At 41.1% G+C, this 20,231-nt stretch overlaps 1 protein-coding gene across 5 annotated transcripts in view; it reads left to right on the plus strand.

Annotated features, from left to right (window-relative positions):
* TCP11L2 (t-complex 11 like 2) overlaps nucleotides 1–20,231 on the plus strand; it is a 65,623-nt gene that overhangs the window by 39,805 nt on the left and 5,587 nt on the right. For 4 of the 5 annotated variants that reach the window (XM_081822343.1, XM_081822344.1, XM_081822342.1 and 1 more), the window contains 5 exons: nucleotides 2,078–2,298; nucleotides 3,110–3,246; nucleotides 14,114–14,301; nucleotides 14,515–14,696; nucleotides 17,331–17,503. In XM_081822343.1, the coding sequence (XP_081678469.1) occupies nucleotides 2,078–2,298; nucleotides 3,110–3,246; nucleotides 14,114–14,301; nucleotides 14,515–14,696; nucleotides 17,331–17,503 (901 nt within the window). Of the gene's footprint in view, nucleotides 1–2,077; nucleotides 2,299–3,109; nucleotides 3,247–14,113; nucleotides 14,302–14,514; nucleotides 14,697–17,330; nucleotides 17,504–20,231 lie in introns of those variants that run through there. The other variant, XM_081822346.1, reaches the window with a different exon arrangement.

Here is a 20,231-nt window from a genome sequence, read left to right on the forward strand (position 1 = left end):
AACAACATCCCCAGAAAAATATACACTAAACAAATCAGAAGAGACCTGAAACTGGGGGAAAAGAAAGGGAAAGAAAGAAAAAAGAAAAAGAAAAAGATAAAAACAAACAAACAATAACAACAACAAAAAACAATATGATCAGGCTGGTGCATAGATCAGTGCCACACACTAGATTTTGGGCGTATTTTGGTCTGTTAGAAGAAAGTGCCTCCCAAAATTTTAAAGAAGGAAAATCTTATATATGTACAAAAATAAGGGTTAATACTATGAAGGGATGGAATATGACTGTAAAGATGAAAATTATAAAAGATTTTATAAAAGGAATTGATAAGATAAGAAGTTGGTTGAAAAAAGAAAGAAGAGGATTTAAAAAAAAAGGGAAGAGAATGTGATCAGGCAGAAGACTAGAACAAAGCCATACATTAGAGATTTAGGGTATATTTTGGTCTGTTAGAAGAAACTGTATCCCAAAATTTTAAGGAGAGACCAACATACATTATATATATATACCAAGAATAAGGTTAACTACTATGAAGGGATAGAATATGACTCTAAAAATGAAAAATAAAAAAGATTTTTAAAAAAAGGGATTGATAAGATGTTGGTTGAAAAAGGGAACAAGAAAAATTCAAAAAAAAAAAGAAAAGAAAATGTTAAAAAAAAGAAAAAAAGTTAAAAAAAAATAACTTTGAAAGACTAAAGAATCATGGGGAAAAAGCCATGAATTCTATGTGCGATATTCCCCTAGCGCTGGAGTTCTGCCGTTCTCACTGATCGGTAAACTTGGTCTTGGCTGGCTGTTCTTGATGATCTTCTGGGGGAGGGGTCTGTTGCCGTGGTTCCCAAAGTCTTTGCCAGAGGCGGAATTGCCCTGCCCTTGCCGGGTCCAGGCTAAGCAATCTGCTTGGGTTTGCTCTCGGGAGCTTTTGTTCCCTGCAAGTTTTCCGTTTGGCTTTGGAGGACGAGAGTGAAAATGGCGGCCTCCCAATCTCCACCCCTGAGGTTCTGATAACTCGGGGCCCCCATCCTCAGTGCACTCCCAGAGAAAAGCAATCACTTCCGTCTCCCTGTCTCCGGCTGCACTCCGTGCTCACCCGGCCTGTGACTGAGCGTTTCTATCTTTGGCACACGACCCCGTGTGGAGTCTCCAAACCCAGCAGATCCCTGTGGTGCGCTCCTGCACCACTCCTCCCCAGGGAGGAAGGGGAGTCTCCCCGGATCTGCCGCTTGTTGGATCCCTGCTGGAGGAGCAGTGGCCCGACTGTGCCGCTGATCACGGTTTATGGCAACCCCGAGCTGAGAGCCCCTGCCTCGGCTCCGTCTCTGCAGCCGGCTTCCCCGCTCCGATACCTGGGAGCTCTGCCACACTCAGGCACCCCCGGTGTTTCTGTGACCCCGAGGGTCCTGAGACCACACTGTCCCGCGAGGGTTCTATCCCCCGCTTAGCCACTGGAGCAAGGTCCCTCAGTGGAGCAGATTTCTAAAAGTTCCAATTTTGTGCTCCACGGCTCTATCACTTGCCAGAAGCGGCCGATGGAGGCCCCCTCCCCCACCATCTATCCTCCGGAATATCGCCTCGGATTCACTTCTCCGCACATCCTACCTTCCAGAAAGTGGTCGCTTTTCTGTTCAGAGAGTTGCTATTATTCTTTTCTTCGATCTCCTGTTGAGTTCGTAGGTGTTCAGAATGGTTTGTTCACTATCTAGCTGAATTCCTGGGATGAGTGGAAATTTCGGTCTCCTACTCCCCTGCCATCTTGCTCCTCCCCCAATGTAAACTTTTTGAAGTTATTTCAGTAATACTCCTTCCTTGCCAGTTGCTCTTATTTTGATAGTTTCAGTAACTTCCATGGGTTGGAGGCGGGGGTGGGGGCACTTTAATTCAGAAGATAGAGCTTTCTTTTTAGAGTTGAGACACTAGAGTGCTCCTCTGACCCACCACCACCAGTCAGTATAAGCTTCTTGGCATCCAGGGCATTAAAATATGGACAAGGAGCTTAGTCATCTAGGCACTGAAGTAAAAAATGACAACCCTCATTCATGTAACAATGCTGTTAACTTTCCTTTCCCTATGTAGATTCTCCTCTCTTTTTTGACTCCTGGCGGCAACAGACTTCGCAACCAAATCTGTGAAGTTTTGGACACAGACCTCATTAGGCAACAGGCTGAGCACAGTGCTGTTGACATCCAAGGCCTGGCCAACTATGTCATCAGTACAATGGGAAAGCTGTGTGCTCCCGTGCGAGATGACGATATCAGAGAGCTCAAGGCTACCGGCAACATCGTGGAGGTGCTGAGGTTAGCACTTTTGCTGCTTGCATTTTCTGAGAGTACCTTTGAGTTCATTCAAAAGGGAAGTGGGGGGGGGCAGGTACCTCGGTGGTGCAGTCGGTTAAGTGTCTGACTCTTGTTTTTGGCTCAGGTCATGATCTCAGGGTCATGAGATCAAGCCCTGAATTGGGCCCCACGCTCGGTGCAGTGTCTGCTTGAGATTCTCTCTCCCTCTGCCCCTCCTGCTCGTGCTCTCTCTCACTCAAATAAATAAATATTAAAAAAACAAAACAAAAGAAAAGGGAATGTGGGAATTGAGCAACACAGAATAATAACTGGTCTCCCAAAGGAATCCTTGATCTTAGAAGAAAACCAGATAAGCAAAGCTAAGTATTTTTGTGCCTCCCTGCCCTGTCCTTTTTTTTTTTCTTTTCTCTCTACCCCCCGCCAACTCCAGTAGGAATAGAAACCATGTACACTTCGTTCAGACTCCTTAAAATTTCAGGGCTTTCCAATGAAAATTCCTTCTTGAATCTTCTTTGTCTCATTAAGACTCATTGTTTATGCTTCTTAGTGTCTATCAGTTTACGGCCATGTGTAATGGATCAGCTGGAAGTATTGTATTTGCTAAAGCAAATACTCTTGAGATCTGTGAAGATTACATTTGGAATGCAAGTGTAATGCCTTCTATGAAAAGTGACCTTGCCAATGGCAATGGGAATTTCAAAACTATTTGGGGATGTTTATCTTTTCCAGTCTGTAAAATAGATCACAGTTAATGAATTTCAGCTTAATTTCTTAATCACCTCTCTAACTATTTTAACTCTAAAATTTTTAGACAAATATTTCATGTCCTGGACCTCATGAAAATGGACATGGTCAATTTTACAATTAGGAGTCTTAGACCACATCTTCAACGCCAGTTGGTGGATTATGAGAGAACCAAGTTCCAAGAAATTTTAGAAGAAACTCCAAGTAAGTACAATATAATGTGTATATGTTGAAATTGGGTGGAAATATGATGTGTTTATGTTTTTGACGTCTTGAGTATTACTAAAGAATTTTGGCTTTTCTGTTAAACATTTTTTTTTTAACTTCTAAAATCGACATCACAAATTTATAGCTGTCTGCCCATGTCCCAAGAACTGTGCCAAACAGTATTCATTTCTTCATGCATTAAAAAATATATATTTATTGAGCACCTGCTGTATCCCAGACACTGCTTAGTTGCTGTGAATACTGTAGTGAACAAAACAATGTTGTGACCCCCGAGGAACTGACATTCTAGTAGGCATGGCAAACAAACAAATAACATATTTGTCAGATGTGTTAAGTCTTATGAAGAAAAGTAGGAAAAAAGGGCAGAGCAATGGGGCAGGAGTTGGGGAGGTGGTGTTTTTTAAGATAAGGTAGACTGGGAAGACCTCTCTAAGAAGTAACATTTGAGCAGAGTTTGCAAAGGAAAGGGGCATGTGAAAATGTGAGAGAAGAACATTCCAGCCAGAGGGAGCTGCAAGTGCAAAGGTGTGAAGCTGGCACATGAAGATGGACAGACAAGAGCAGACAGTGTGGCTGGAGTAAAGTAGGCAGAGAGAGAGTGGGAGGAGACGAGGCCGAGAGGTAGACAAAGGCAGATCCTATAGAGCCTTGCTAGGAAATGAGAGTTGAGAGTTGATTCCAAGTGTGATGGGAAGTCATTGGAGAGTTTTGAGCAGGAGGGCAACATGTGATTTTCATTTTTAAAGACTACTCTGGCTTCTGGGTAGAGAATAGATCATACCGGAGCAATGAGGGAAGGGAAACAGGGGGACCAAGTAGGTGGTATTGCAGTTGCTCCAGCAAGAACTAATGGTCCAGGTAGCAGTGGCAGAAGTAGTACGAACAAGTCAGATTCTGGATGTATTTTGAAAGTTGAACAAAATGATTTGCTGAAAGTTGGTTGAAGGAGAAAAGGGAGGAGTTGAAGATGATGCTAAGGTTTTCACCTGAGCAGCAGGGGTGAATAGTGATGGCTATTTGTGAGGTGGGGCAACTAGGGGAAGGCAGGGAGGGAGGTGGTATGGAATCAGGGTTCAGTTTTAGATATATGAACTTTGAGATCTTGTTTGGCATCAACATGGACACGTCAGGTAGGCATGTGGATATAAGAGACGAGAGTTCAGGGGAATGGTGGATACTGGGGGTATGCATTCAGGACTCACCAGTATATTTATGATAGATAAAGCCACGAAACTGAATAATAGCTAACATGTGCTTAGCACATGCTAAGCACTTTACCTGTATTAACTAATTTGATCTTTGCAACAACTTTAGGAAATTACTCCCCATTTTACGGATGAGGAAACTGAGGGATAGAAAGGTTAGATCTCTTGCATCCATGACACAACTTGTAAGCTATGGAACTGGGACTCACCCAGGTGGTCTGGCTACACCGTTCATGCTCTTAGCCACAATATTACACTAGATGAAATTACGTGGGGAGTGAGTGTCGACACTGAAGAGGCCTGATTTGGGACTCTAGAGCATCTAGAGCTCGAAAAGAGGAGAAGGATCCAGCAAAGGTGACTGTGAAAGAGTAGCCAGAGACGTGAAGGAAGCCAGGAGCTGGTGATGTTCTGTAAGACAAGTGAACAAAGTGTTTGGAGAATGAAGACATAATCAGTCTGCTAAGTGGTCAAGAAAAATGGAGGCCAAGTCTTGACCACTGGATATGACTGCATGAGAATCCTTGGTAACCCTGATGGGAGCAGGTTCGTGAACTAGTGGGCATTAAAATTGGACTGGAAGAGGGGTCAAGAAAGCCTGGGAGTAGAGAATGTGGTACCTCAATGAAACCTCTCAGTTACTTAGTTAAGTAGGTACTGTTATACCCTTTATTTCACAGGCGAGGGAATTGAGATGCCAGATGTTGCACAGCTGGCAAAAGACTGGCTTATCAGATTCCCTCATGGGCAAACTCTTAACACTAGCTTCTGGGCTTTAATTCACTACACTATAAGGTTGTTAGATGATCCACCCACTTCACCCCCACCCCTCGTGGACTGAGCTTTTCTGTCAAGCTAGTCAATATGGTAGCCTTAATGTAAACAAAGCCAAACAGGTGCCACTTTTAAAGGGGCTCCAAGAGTCTGGAGCATGTCCTGGGAAAAGGGCCTGGGTCGTGGAGGGTCATAGCAGGAACAGTCCATGAAGCTGTGCACATTCTGTTTGGTAACAAGGAGATGCATGTGGGCCAGGAGCACTGCCTTCCTATTGTTATTGATTCAGGGACTTTGGGTTAAGCTCCGTAGGGCAGACTAGGATCCATGGAGGGAAAGCACAGGCAGCCAGTTTCGACCTTTTTAGCAACTGGAGCTGTTTTAAGCTTGGAATGGGCCTCTCTATTACTACTCGTAATAGTGCCAGCTATCATTTTGTTGAACACTTATTATATACCAAGTCCTTACTATGTGCCAGATGTTTTTCCTTTATTATCCCATTTAGGCCTCACAAAGCCCCATGAATCTGGCACTGTTATCACTCACTGTCTATAAATGAAGAAATGGGGGTGCCTGGGTGGCTCAGTCATTAAGCGTCTGCCTTCGGCTCAGGTCATGATCCCAGGGCCCTGGGATTGAGCCCCACGTCATTGGGCTCCCTGCTCAGCAGGGAGCCTGCTTCTCCAGCTCCCTCCGCCACTCCTCCTGCTTGTTCTCTCTCTCTCTCTTTCTTAAGTAAATAAATAAAAAATCTTTAAAAACATACAAATGAAGAAATTGGGGTTAAGGTACTTACCCTAGGTGACTGCTAACGCCTGAGTAAACCAGACATGTCTCTGCCCCAAAGCATGTACATTGAACCGCTACACAACACTACTTGTCTTCAAATGAGCTACTGACTTTCTTTGCGCCATCTGCAGAGGGAGCGCTAGCACTGAGTGGCAGATAAGATTAAATGACTTCTAAGGATCCTTCCACAACCAAAATTCTGTGACTTCAGGGCTGTATTGTTTTAGCTCCAAAGGGGAGAGAGGGATTAATGGAAATAGAACCCTACAAAGAACCTGAATCTGAAACCTGAACTACAGTAACTATGTTTGTAGCAGTGTTTTCCTTTCCAGTGTTTTACTGTTTGGTTTCATTTGTGCGCCTGTGTACATGTTTATACATGTGTGTGCAAATGTCTCCATGTCTTGAATCAAGATAGCTTGTCATCTGGAACAAATTCCTTAATATTGGTTTGAATTACAATTTTATTTAAATGATTTGTTTCTGTCCTTAAAACCCAGGCTTAGTGACCTGCAGTTCATTTGTACTTTTCACATTGACTTGGATATTTTAAGAGATTTAAGAATAGAATAAATCTAGTTGTGCATATAGGTCATTATTGCCCAGCTCTAAATATGGTCCCAGAGAAATCAAGAGTCCAGGAAGCAGAGTGTATGTCAGCTGTTAATTATATCCTCAAGTCGCTCTGCCAAAAGTCGGTCACTGTGCCCTAATATCAAAATAAGAGCCTCATGGTAACATGCAGAAGGACGAAAGGTTGGATTTTTGTGTGTACATGATTTTTTATAAAATAATTATTGGAAAGTTAATACAGAGAAGCACTCTAGATTTCTGAATTGACTCCAGAAAATACTTTATTTTGCCAACAGAGAGATTTTATATAATTGCCTGATTAAAGTACAGCCAAGAAAGCCTTAAGCAGTGATTGGATGCATGTACTAATCATCAACAAGATAACCACATCAGGTCCAACAACTAAATTACCTGTGGAAAGAGTAACAGATTACCCCTCAGGGACCAGAGCAAAAGTAATTTCTAAGATACTCAGAAAGAGAAGCTTTTTATTTATTTAGATAATATCTTATATCTGATAAAACGTTCTCATAGAACTTCATTTCATGTGATTCTTTCAAAAATCCTGTGGGACATAAACACTTTTCAAAAACACATCAAACTGCATTTTTATTTTCTTTGCCTGGCACACAAGGCATTTAAGAACTACTAATGGAACATTCTGAAGATGAGCAAACCGGTGCTCAACAATGGCCTGCCCAAACACCAGAGAGTCACACAGCTAATAAGTAGTAGAGCTAGGACTGGAAGCCAGGCCTACATCCAAGCCAAGACTAAACCAAGCTGCTGCTTTGGCTACTTTCTTTGGATTTTTCACTTTTGTGTTATATCAGCTGGGTTATACTGCAGGCAACAGAAACCAACTCTGGCTGATTTAGCAAAAAAGGAAGAGAATGGAAGGACGGGGGCAGTTCACAAAAAAAGCCAAAATACCTGAGCCTGAACAAGGCCAGAAACCAGGAGAGCATCAGGAATCTAGGCAGGAAAAATAAGGGAAAGTTCCTAGCTCCATCATCAGAACAGTTAATGTGTACTTTAAAATGGTCCATCCTTGAATGCTGTAGTCACCATTCATATCCCAAGAAAGTTTGATGGGCATACGATTCAGCTAGGCCAGCCCATGGTCAGGGGCGTTGCCTGGTCAGGGGCCTTTTAATTGATATTTATAAAAGAAACCATGGAAGGAGGGAAAATGATTTCTCAAAGAAAGCAGTACCAAGGGGTGCCTGGCTGGCTCAGTCAGTAGAGCATGTGACTCTTGATTTCAGCGTCATGAGTTCAAGCCCCAAGTTGGGCGTAGAGCCTACTTTAAAAAAAGAAAAGAAATCAGTATCAAAAGAAGGGAGGTGAGGTATTACTAGGCATAATAGAGCAGGTGTCATGGGTAAAGGGAACTATATTCTTCTAAGTGGAAATTGAAGTATTTAGTCTGAATATTTTCCAGAATATTGAAAATGGGAGCCATCTAAAGCTTTGCACAACCTCAGAGTCTTCCATTCACATAATTCTGCAGCATTCTCTTGGTTTATGTGAATACTCTCTGCTTAGAATTATACAGGCTATCCCCCAGATCCAGGATGTGGAGTTGTTGCCTTTTTAGGGGTCACTCAGAGTTCATGCTTATGTACCAGATTTCATGCTTAGGTACCCTATTAGAAGGCAGCAGAGATGGGAATTGGATTCCTTGAAGAATCCATATGGGGATACCCTTGATGCATCCATCTTAGAAGGCTCAAATACTAAAACCATTCACACTAAACTGGCAGATTTTACAGGACATTCCCCTGTCTGCTATTTGTAGCACTAAATAGCACAATCGGTGACTTTTACGTAATGTAAATATTTGCGTGTTTGTTTAATGTTGATGAAGCTTTATGCGATTTCAACCTGCATTTACAAGGTTTTGATTCAGTGACTTAGTTGGCCAACCTGTAACCTATATCCCTTTTTTTAAACTTCATTGAAATATGCTATATGTGCAATAAAATGTGCCCACTTTAAGTGTATGGTTCTGTGAGTTTTGACAAAAGAATCCTGTAACTGCCACTACAAACAAGATATAAAGCATTTCTGTCACACCAAAAAGAACCTTCTTGCCCTTTGCAGTCAACCTCCTCCATCGTGGTAAATGATGATATAATTTTCATCATTGTAGATTAGCTTTGCCTCCTGTAGAACTTCATATTAAATGGAATCACACCGTGTGTCGCTTATTTGTCCAATTTCTTTTACTCAACATAAAGTTTTGGAGAGTCAACCATGTTGTGTATTTATCAATAGTCTGTATTACTGAGAAGCATCCTGTTATATGATTATACCACACTTTATCCATTTACCTGTTGATGGACATTTGCGTTGTTTCTGGTTCTAGTCTACTATGGATAAAGCTGCTGTGAATACTTGTGTACCAATATTTATGTGGGCATGTGTTTTCTTTTCTCTTGGGTAAACACCTAGGAGTGGAATGGCTGGGTCATTATGTTAAATATATGGTTAACTTTATAAGAAACTAGCAGTTATTTTCCAAAGTGGTTGTGCTATTTCCAACTGCTTTACATTTTCACCAACACTAGGTATTATTGGTCTTTTAAATTTTACCTTTTATAGAGGGTATGAAAGTAGTATCTCATTGGGTTTTAATTTCCTTGATGATGAATGATGTTGAGCATCTTTTCATATGTAAAATAGCCATTTATCTTCTAATGTGAAGTGTCTATTCAAATCTTTTGCCTGTTTTTAAACCGGGTTGTCTTATTATTGAATTGAAGAGCTCTCAATATATTCTGGAAATAAATCCTTTGTCAGATTTATATGTTATGAAAATTTCCCCCCATTTTGGCTTACATTTTTCATTTTCTTAACACTACCCTTTGAAGAAGAGAAATTTTTAATTTTGATGAAGACCAAATTATAAAATTTTTCTTTTTTTAAATTTTTATTTATTTATTTGAGAGAGAGAATGAGAGACAGAGAGCATGAGAGGGAGGAGGGTCAGAGGGAGAAGCAGACTCCCCGCCGAGCAGGGAGCCCGATGCGGGACTCGATCCTGGGACTCCAGGATCATGACCTGAGCCGAAGGCAGTCGCTTAACCAACTGAGCCACCCAGGCGCCCTAAAATTTTTCTTTTATTTGTGCATTTAGTGGTGTGTCTACAAAATCTTTGCATATCCCAAGGTCATGAAGACTTTTTTGAATGTTTTCTTCTAGAAGTTTTTATAGTTTTAGGCTTAGGAAACACTTCAAGGTAATATATTTCAAGGTTCACATTTTTCCATATATATATCCAATTCTAGCACCATTTCTTGAAAAAGACTACCTTTTCTCTATTGAACTACTTTGGCATCTTTGTTGAAAATCAATTGACGATACATTTGTGAGTCTATTTCTGACCTTTTATCTTTTTTTGTAATCGAAGTATAATTTACATGCCATAACATTAATTTTTAAAAATGTATAATTCAGTGGTTTTTAGTATATTCATAAGGTTATACAACCATCGTCAGTATTTAATTCCAGAAGATTTTAATCACCTCAAAAAGAAACTCCACACCCACTACCAATATCTCCCTATTCCTCCCTTCCCCTAGCCTTTGACAACTCCTGGTCTACTTTCCATCTCTATGGATTTGCCAATTACAGGCATTTCATATAAATCAAATCATACAATGTGTGGCTTTTTGTGTCTGGCTTCTTTCACTTAGTATAATATTTTCAAGATTTACCCATCTTGTAGCACATATCACTACTTCATTTTTTTTTATTGGATTCTATTCCATCCTACGATCTGTGTCTTCTCTTCACTCAATACCACACAGTCCTGATTATTGAGGCTAAGTCTTAAAATCAGGTAATGTTAGTCTTCCATCTTTGTTCTTTTTCAAAATTGTTTTGCCTATTTTAGGTCCTTTGAATTTCCATATGCATTTTTAATTAGTTTATCAGTTTCTGCAAAAGAGCCAGCTGGGATGGTGATTGGAATTATGTTGAATTGACATCTTCACAATAATGGGTCTACTAATTTGTGAATTGGATATGTTTACTTAAGTTTAATTGATTTCAGCAATATATTTTAGTTTTAGTGTACAAGTCTAGTTCTTATTTTTTTTAAGATTTATTTATTTGAGGGGGGAGGGGACAAAGGAGAAGGAGAGAGAAACTTAAGCAGACTCTGCTGAGCCGGGAGCCTGACATGAAGCTTGATCTCACAACCCTGAGATCATGACCTGAGCCAAAACCAGGAGTCGGATGCTCAACCAGCTGTGTCACCCAGGTGCCCCCCCCAAGTCCTGTACTTATTTTGTTCAATTTAATCTCATTTATTTTATGTTCTTTGATGCTGTTATAAATAGTATTTTGTAAAATTTTTATTTTCTAGTATGTAGAAATATAATTGATTTTTGAATATTGACTTTGCATTCTGAGAACTTGCTAAATTAACTTATTAATGCTAGTAGGTTTTTGGACTATTCCTTAGGTTTTCTACATATACAATCATCTTGTCTGCAAATAAAGACAGTTTTAGTTCTTCTTCTTCTTTTTTTAATCTGTGTGCCTTTTATTTCTTTTTCTTGCCTTATTGCACTGACTAGGACATCCAATCAGATCTTCAGTAGTAGTCATGAGAGAGGATATCCTTGCCTTTCTAGGGGAAGAATGTTCATTGTTTGACCATTAAGTATGGTGTTAGCTGCAGCTTCTCATAGATGTCTTTTTCTGTGTTGAGGAAGTTCTATTTCTAGTTTGCAGAGAGTTTTTATCTAAATAAGTCACATGTTAAATTTGGTCGCATGCTTGTTCTGTATCTACTAAAGAGATCTTTTTTCTCCTTTATTCTGTTAATGTGCTGAATTACAGTGATTGATGTTTTTCTAATTAAACCAACCTTGCAATCCTGAAATGTTTATGCCACCCCCTTGGTCATAGTGCATTATTTTATCTTGCTAATACTTTACCTTGCTAATGCTTTCTTAAGGATTTTTGCATCTGTATTTTTGGAAAGAGATCACTTTGTAATTTTCTTCTAATACCTTTGTCTGGGTTTGGTATCAGGGCAAAGCTGGCCTCATAAAATAATGAATTGAGAAGTATTCCCTTCTCTGCTTTGTGAAAGAGTTTACAAAAAACAATTTGTCTTGATTTGCATGTACTGTGTATATCAGTAAACATTTTACTGGATGACAGTGGGGAGGGAAAGATAGCTGCAGGACCAATCAGTTTGTCAGTCTGAACAAGACTATTTGAGCCATTCTTTAAGCGCATGGTTACTTCCAGAGATGGTGAATTAAATTGGAAACCTACCAGGTCTCTCATGCCAGACACAGAGAGCAGAGGCTTTTAGAGCACCCAGTATGTGACAAGTACCACTGGAAAGATAATCTGAGTATTTTCCAAAGCAAATGTGTCTGCCAAAATAAAGCCACATTTCACATACCTATCAAGTTGTGGTATGAATTAAGTCAAGGGAAAGAGAAATAAAAAATAAAGATCATAGATGGAACTCTTTAGTGATCTCATTAATGAGATGAAATTGAGATGAATGCACATGAAATATTTAATAACAATTTTTTTAAAAAGTAGAGAAGCTGTTTTTTTAGTTCAGCTGTTTAAGAGAAATGACAGCCAGATCAAAAATTCAAAGATAGGTGCTCTGAGAAGGGTGAGTAAAGGATGGGTCCATATGATCAAGAAAGGCTTCCCACAGGAAGAGAGATTTAGGTGAGGTCAGTAAAGACTGGAAGGATTTAGATTTAGAGAACCAAAGATAGTATCAGGGGGGTTAGGCCAAGCCTCCCTGGCAAGAAACCAGAAGCATGTATTGGGTGGAGAGTGAATTCAGGTGCAGTGCTCCTGGGCCTCCATAGCTCCTGGGAAATTCTTAGGTAAATGCACCTGTAAAGCCATTGCCTGTTCTTTTGTTTCTCCCTCCTAGTAGACTAAGAGCTTCTTGAGTGCACGGAACATGTTTACTCATCTATGAATCCCCAGCACTTGGTACAGAACCTAGTGTACATTAGGTGCTCAGTTGTCATTGAATAAATGAGTGGATGAAGAGAATTACTGCCCACATGAAAAATCAAGGGTACAAGTGTCTCAAGGGGTTGACCTTGGCTTTGGAGCCACATAGAGCAGTCAATGTACTAGCTTGTGGGAGTAACATCTCTGCAGATAGATCCCTTAGAGGAAAGCTGATGTTTCACTCTGAACTTGTGCTCTTTCTGCTTTACTGGTCATACTCAATTCTGGCTTCCTGCTAGGATCACCTGGGGTGTTTAAACACAGATGCCTGAGCCCCATCTCAGACTGATTAAATCAGAATCTCCAGAAGCTGTGCCCAAGATCTTTCTTTTTAAAGCTCCCCAGGTGATCCTAAAATCATCCAGGATTGAGAACCACTATGGTACACTGTTGCTTTTGTTTGAGATAACTAAATGGGCTTTTAAGTGTGTCAGCTGTAAATAATTAAGCTTGCAGTATAAATGCTTATTAATGCCACATTATAATTATATCCACCAAGATTTCCACTCTCTCTCTCTGTTGGATGTCCTTTAAACAAAAGACTACGAGTCTTTTACATCTTTATGAACAGAATTAGAAAAACCAAGAACATTTGCCAACTGAGGAGAAGCAAAGTTGTGAAATTCTGGGGTGGTGTCGCTCTAGTGTATTGCCGCTCACAAATTACCCCCGTTCAAGCGCTGGGTCTGAAGAAGAATTTCAGGGTTACTATTCTGTATTTCATTCTCTGGTGCTTTTTAAAAAATCTGCACCTGTGTTCAGTCTGCATTTTTTTGTTTTTTTAGCAATTTCCACCTTATAAATTCTACCAAATACACAGTTTTATAAGAAATGTGGTATAAAAAGCAAATTGTTTCTAATGGGAAGCCTTAGAACTGAGTCAAAAGTAAAATAAGGTGTGCACCCTAGCATAAATGTGCATTTTGGGAAAGGCATAGCTCTAATCAGACACTCAGGGGGTCCAGGATCCAAAATTGTTTAATAATCAATGCTTTTAGTCTAAATACCTTCTCTGCACAAAATTCAAGGTCATGTGTGAGCTAGCTCCTGCCTACCCACCCAATGCCATCTGCTACCACTCTCCCTTGTTTTCTATGGACCAGCAATACAGATATGCTCGTAGCATCCAGAATGTGCTGTATTCTCTCACTGTTCTGGGTTTTTGTATGGGCCATTTGCCTGGCCTGGAGTGACAGTCCTGTCCTCTGTTTGCTTTGTATGGTTAGGTGTCACTTATAGAGCTCTTCTTCTTAGACTCTGTCCTGGACAGTGTCTGCTCCCTCCACTCCCACTGTGCCTTCTTGCATTTATTGTATTCTGCTGTAATTGTTGGTTTACAGCTGTCTCCCCATCTGGACTATAAGCTCCTTTAAGGGTGTGCCTGTCTTGTCATTCATGCCCAGTTCCTAACCTAACATCTGTCATGTAGAATGCACGCAAGGGATCTAATAGCTGTAGGACAAATCTGTGGCCTTTTCACTTTCAGGTGCTCTTGATCAAACTACAGAATGGATAAGAGAATCTGTAAATGAAGAACTACTTTCTCTTTCTGAGACTGCTTTAACTCCTGGGGCTGAAAACAGCTCTAAGCCAAGCCTGAGCCCTACACTGGTGCTAAATAACAGTTATTTAAAACTGTTACAGTGGGATTATCAGAAAAAAGAATTACCAGAGGTGAGTGGGGTTTTTTTCCTTCCCTCAAGTTCTCCAATATTTTAATTCTCAAGTTCGATCTGTGTATCAGCTAGTCTGTCTAGTGTTGCATGTGGTTTAATGACTTTCCTGAAATCAGATAGAAATGGGAGTTTGGATGTAACACTGCTTGTTTTATATTTTCATGGTATTGAGCTTCCCTTTCTATTTTTACATTTAAAATAAATATGCTAGACACTCATGACAGATGGAGCACGTCTTCAGGAACTGACAGAAAAGCTGAATCAATTGAAAATTATTGCCTGCCTGTCCCTAATTACCAACAACATGGTGGGTGCTCTTACAGAAGGCCTCCCCGAGCTTGCAAACAGGTTAAAAAGGATTTCAGTTGTTCTACTCGAAGGCATGAACAAAGAGTAAGTTCCATGTGTTTTTATCTGCTCATCCTCGTATTAAGGCTCTGCGTATGTTTCAGAGATGGTGAATAATCCTGGATGTCTGGGTGTAAAATTTAGGACTGTACTTTAGAGAAGCTTATCTTACACCTTCTTTTTCTAGAATTTCTTTTAATATCTCTGGAGGTTTAGATGTCCTTTCATAAGAAGGGAGAGATCTTTTCCATGACAAATGCCAGGGTGAGTGTCCTATTTCTGCTTACGATGGGCATGTGCAAGAGCTCTTCTTTGACAGTGCTGTGGAACAAACAAAAATCAGAATTCCAAGCTGAGGGTTTAGAAGGCCCTATCAGGGAGGCTTTCCTACTCAGTTGTTCTGACTCCATAATTTTTCTGCAATGGAATGTTTACCAACTTGACTGATCCAGTCTGCTATGAACTCTTTAGTAGAAGTAGTGACATCCTGTCCTTCAGAGATGTTGCACAAGTCCAGTAAAGCTCTTGTTTTTGCTAAATTTGTTGCCCAGACGATTTCATTTAGATCATCCTGTTGCAAATCCTGTCCAAGTCAGAAAATTCCTAGTCTTAGTCAATGACCAGAAGTTTTCATGGGTCTTATATGGGTCAGCTCCTCCTGCTGGTTCCCCTTTCAGGTGCCTTCAAGGACTTACATTGTTCATTCCTGTCTTTGAAGAGAGATGCCTCTATCCCTCCGTCCTCCTGCTCATTACTGAGAAAGCACATAAGATTACTTGATAAAAGCCTAGAATATTAAGAGCCAACAGTACCCTGAGTGATTATAGCATCCAAAGTTGTCAGAGAGAGGACAGGATTTGCCTTGGGCTGCACATCAAGAAAAAAGGCAAATCAAGGCCTAAGGCCTGGTCCAACTGTGTCAAGGCCCTGCCCTTTCTACTGTTTCTGTGCTAATCAGCCAAGCTCATTTACTTTACATTCCAGGACCCAAGACCTATAATGAAAAGAAACCTTCTCTAGGTTTGCAGCTGGTCTTACCTTAGCATTTCCCCACACAGGGTAACTATTACTTTCCAGAAATTTTTATTAAGCCTTTAGAGAACCCACAATGCTGCTTAAGTATTCATATAAAGCATATAGCAAAGTGGTTACTGAGAAGTCAAGCTTCAGGTCAGACAGACCACGGTTTAAGTCCCAGCTGTGCTATTGACTTGTTAGGTACCCTTGAACAAGTTCCCGAATCACTCTGAGCCTCATTTTCTCACTTGCAAAAATGGATAATTGTGCCAACTTACAAATGTGGGAACTTAAGATGATTCACTGTGAAGCACTTAGTGCAGGTGTCTGGCACATGGTGCTCGATAAATGTTCACTTTTAATAACTAGGTAGTTGTTAAATCATCTCTTTATAGATGCTCTGCCTCTCCGATTGCTTCATTGTTTTAATACTCCATGCCCACCCCTGTTCTCTTATCCTCTAATTTCCATTTTGCACAAAGTTATCTTAAAGACCATTTCTGGATCGTGAGAGACCATTTTCAATCATTGTTCCCCAATAGCGTGGACCCAACACATGCCCTTTCTAATTACCTCTTTTTTCTTACCTCTTAAATAACCCACTGCCAATTACTTTTTATGGTTTTCTGGGATTTTTGATTGGTTACTTGAAAGTAACAATAGGAAGAAGCTTCTTATCTTTGATCATGATAGGTCAAGAATTTTAGGTAATTTGTCATTATGGTATAAACCTCTAAATATCTTTATTTCTTATGAGCTTTTTTTTTTTAAGATTTATTTGTTTATTTTAGGGGGAGAGAGAGAGAGAGATCACAAGTGGGGGGAGGGGCAGAACAAGAGGGAGAAAGAGAACCTCAAGCAGACTCCGACTGAGTGCAGAGCCCAATACAAGACTTGATCCCAGGACCTTGGGATCATGACCTGAGCCAAAATCAAGAGTTGGCCGCTTAACTGATTGAGCCACCCAGGTGTCCCTTCATTTCTTGTTTATGATTGGTTTTATAGATTCACTGTTCGGGCATGGATAAAGGAATGGATTCTTCATTTTATTTTTATTTTTTTAAAGATTTTATTTATTTACTTTTTAGAGAGCGAGCGAGAGAGAAACAGCATGAGAGGGGAGAGGGTCAGAGGGAGAAGCAGGCTCCCCGCTGAGCCGGGAGCCCGATGTGGGACTCGATCCCAGGACCCTGGGATCATGACCTGAGCCGAAGGCAGACGCTTAACCATCTGAGCCACCCAGGCGCCCCTGGATTCTTCATTTTATAAGCATAGATTTAACAACAACAACAAAAAAGTCTATGAATGAATCTGCTCAGACAAAAAGGTTTATTTTAAGAAGTAAATAGGTATTTTCTGATGGTCCTGCATGAAAATGGGGTTGCAGACTTATTTTCAGGGACCACACTTTTCTGACTCTGCTTTCCTAACTAAACAGTACCTACAGAATTGAATGGTTTTAAGCATTTAAAAATCTGCTACACATAGGTTTGGTGCTTGGGAGGAGTCACTATATTCCAAGTTCATGCTAATAGAAGTACTTACTGTGTGTAAATGAAAAATGACAGACATTTGAAAAAAGTTGGTATATTGAAAAATATTTAAAAACTGCTGAATAAAAAAACTATTCCTGATGGCGATTTTGTTTTATGCTTTTTTTAGGACCTTTAACTTGAAGGAAGTCCTGAATTCTATCGGTGTTCAGACTTGTGTTGAGGTTAACAAGGCCCTGGTGGAGAGAGATTTATCCATTTTAAATGCTGAGGTCCAAGCTAATCTCATAGGTCAATTTTCAAGCATCGAAAAGGAGGACAATCCTATCTGGTCCTTGATTGGTGGGTCCTCATGTTTTCATTGGTTTCCACTTCAATTCCAATTTGCTTTAACTTGCTGGTTTTGACTAATATCAAGTGTCAGTTACATTTTAGTCTTAAACAGATGACCTGTTCCTTTTGGAGAATAAATATTAAAAACATAAAGAAAGAAATTGTACTTTCAAAGGTTTGGGACTCACTGCTTCTTCTGTGTATATATGTAACAGAGTGGGGTAATGTTCCAGGGCCTTCTGTCTTACTATCCAGCCAAGAGATTTTTATGAAGAAAATACCATAATGCTACCAGTATGTTAAAATCCTAGATCAGTGTGACAATCCAAACCAGCCGGCAGTATGCTCAAGAAAGTAGATGCCAGTTCTGCTGTGAGTGAGGCTAAGCAAGCTGAGGCCTCTTTCTCAGCCAGGTTTAAAGAGACAATGAGTCAAGAGGCTGTGGAACTGGGGGGCATGGTGGTGGGCTTTTTTGGTACTTGATTCCTGGGCAAGTGACCCTCTCTGTGTCAAGTTGTGTTGGTGAGTTGGGAAAACGGAGAAGGCATCAGTTAGGACTCTCTGTGACCTGTGACAGGACTGAACTAGCTTAAGCAAAAAGGAAGTGCCTTTGCTCCTATAATCAACCAGAGCAGAGCAGGGCTGGCTGCTACGCAGCATAGTCAGAGCTCAGACTGTGTCACCCACCGGTGCTCGTCTCCCCAGCTCCTCCCTTTAGCACTGCCTCCCTTCGGGCTGGCTGTCTTCACAGATTGACTCTTTCCAGCATGGCAGGACTGCTTCAGCTCCAGCTGTACCTTTCTGTATTGAAGTCAAGTGGAAAGCAAGGTATTGGCTTCACTGTAATAATGGCTTCGCCCAAATAATGACCCCAGAATTGAGTCTCATTGGCTCCCGTTGGCATGACTGTAGGTCAAGTCACATTCTTGAATCAGTCTTGGTGGCCAGAGGGGAAGGAACCGGAGCTTGAGACGTGTGTTCAGTACCTGGAGCCAGGATGAGTCCACTTTCCCTGCAATACCTGGTCTGAGAGTAGGGAAGAGAAGATTTGCCCCAGACCAAATCAGGGTGCTGTGGCCAGAAGGAGGGGGAGAAGGTGATGTGGGGCACAAAGCAAGTGTCTGCTATATAGAGAGAGGAATAAAGACCAGAAGGAGGAAAAGAGCATAGAATTGGAACTATGGACTAATCTGCAAGTTCTCAAAGTACAACACTGACTTCCCTAAGAGTACAAATACTTGTCATCATTATTTTTGAGGCTCTCACATAGTTTCTCTCATCCTTACCCCTGGGGACATGAAATCCTGGAGATCTAGGCCACTAAAAGCTCAAGGCTTTAACCCCTCCCCAGAAAGGAGGAGTGCTGGTTGCAGCACTGTGGGTTACCAAGAGATCACTCTGGACGGCAATGACAAACACACCATAGCTGCAGCCACTCGGGGCTGAGGTCTTCCGTGCATGCCTTCACTGCCGACCCCTGTGTGTCCTCATGGCCCTTAGTCTCCAGCATAACAGCGCATACCTGGGAGGAGGAGGGGCAGATTGTCTGCAGTCTCTGCCACATACCACTGGCCCCCACGGGTGCGCAGGCCTTGTGAGGATGGAATGCATGTCTCTTGTCTTCTATGTCCCTGTACCAGGCTGGACCCACAGATGACATTTAATAAGTACAGTCGACCCCTGAACAACACATGTTTGTACTGCATAGGTCCCCTTATATGCAGATTTACTTTGATACAGTACTGTAAATGTATATTCTCTTCCTTATAATTTTCTTAATAACATTTTCTATTCTCTAGCTTATTTTATTATAAGAGTAAAGTATATAATACGTGTATAAAATATGTGTTAATCAACTACGTTATTAGTAAGGCTTCTGGTCAACAGTAGGCTATTAGTAGTTAGGCTTCTGGGGAGTCAAAAGTTATATGCAAGTTTTTGACTGTGTGGGAGGGGTCAGTGCCCCTCACCCCCATGTTGTTCAAGGATCAACTGTATTTGTGCAAGGGGTGAGTGCATCCGAGACTTAGACTAGGTGCGTACCTCACATAACCAACTGGCTACAGACAAAGGACTCTCAACGAGCCAGTCTGACTCCAGAGCTCATATTCTTAACCACTCCTGGTGGGCACTATAGTCAGAACTGGAGCCCTGCTGTTGGTTGGCATGGTGGCCGGAGCATCCAGGTGTCCTCTGTGCCCTTGCTTTAGATAAAGGAAGCACTTGCAATTTCAGAAGGAAGGGAGCTGGGATGCCCTAGCTAGGTGCCCCACCCCAAGGTGGCCTCTTAAAATTCGGTAAAGCACCTTTTTTTTTTTCACCCAGCTATCCCCAGTCCAACTTTTCTGCTGTTTTGCAAACTGAAAGCATTTTTAACCTCATTCAAAGTATCGTTGCCTAGAAACTCGAATGACTCATTTGAGCGGCTCTCCTTCGACTCTGGAAGCCAAGGGCACGCCTTTGGCAGGGTCTCAGTTTGGCTGCTCCTAATTGGACAAACACTTCTGTCATTTTAGTCTTGGCCTAAAAACTGACTCATCCACAGAGGAGACAGAACTACTTGTCAGCATAATAACAGTTTTGAAAGAGTTTCTTTCTTTTTTTTTTTTTTTAATTTTTTTTTTTATTTATTTGACAGAGAGAGAAACACAGCGAGAAAGGGAACACAAGCAGGGGCAGAGGGAGAGGGAGAAGTAGGCTTCCCGCGGAGCAGGGAGCCCGATGCGGGGGCTCTATC

Source organism: Leptonychotes weddellii, chromosome 5 (assembly GCF_054177405.1).
Source record: "Leptonychotes weddellii isolate Sample4059 chromosome 5, ASM5417740v2, whole genome shotgun sequence".
In the NCBI taxonomy this organism is placed as follows: domain Eukaryota; kingdom Metazoa; phylum Chordata; class Mammalia; order Carnivora; family Phocidae; genus Leptonychotes; species Leptonychotes weddellii.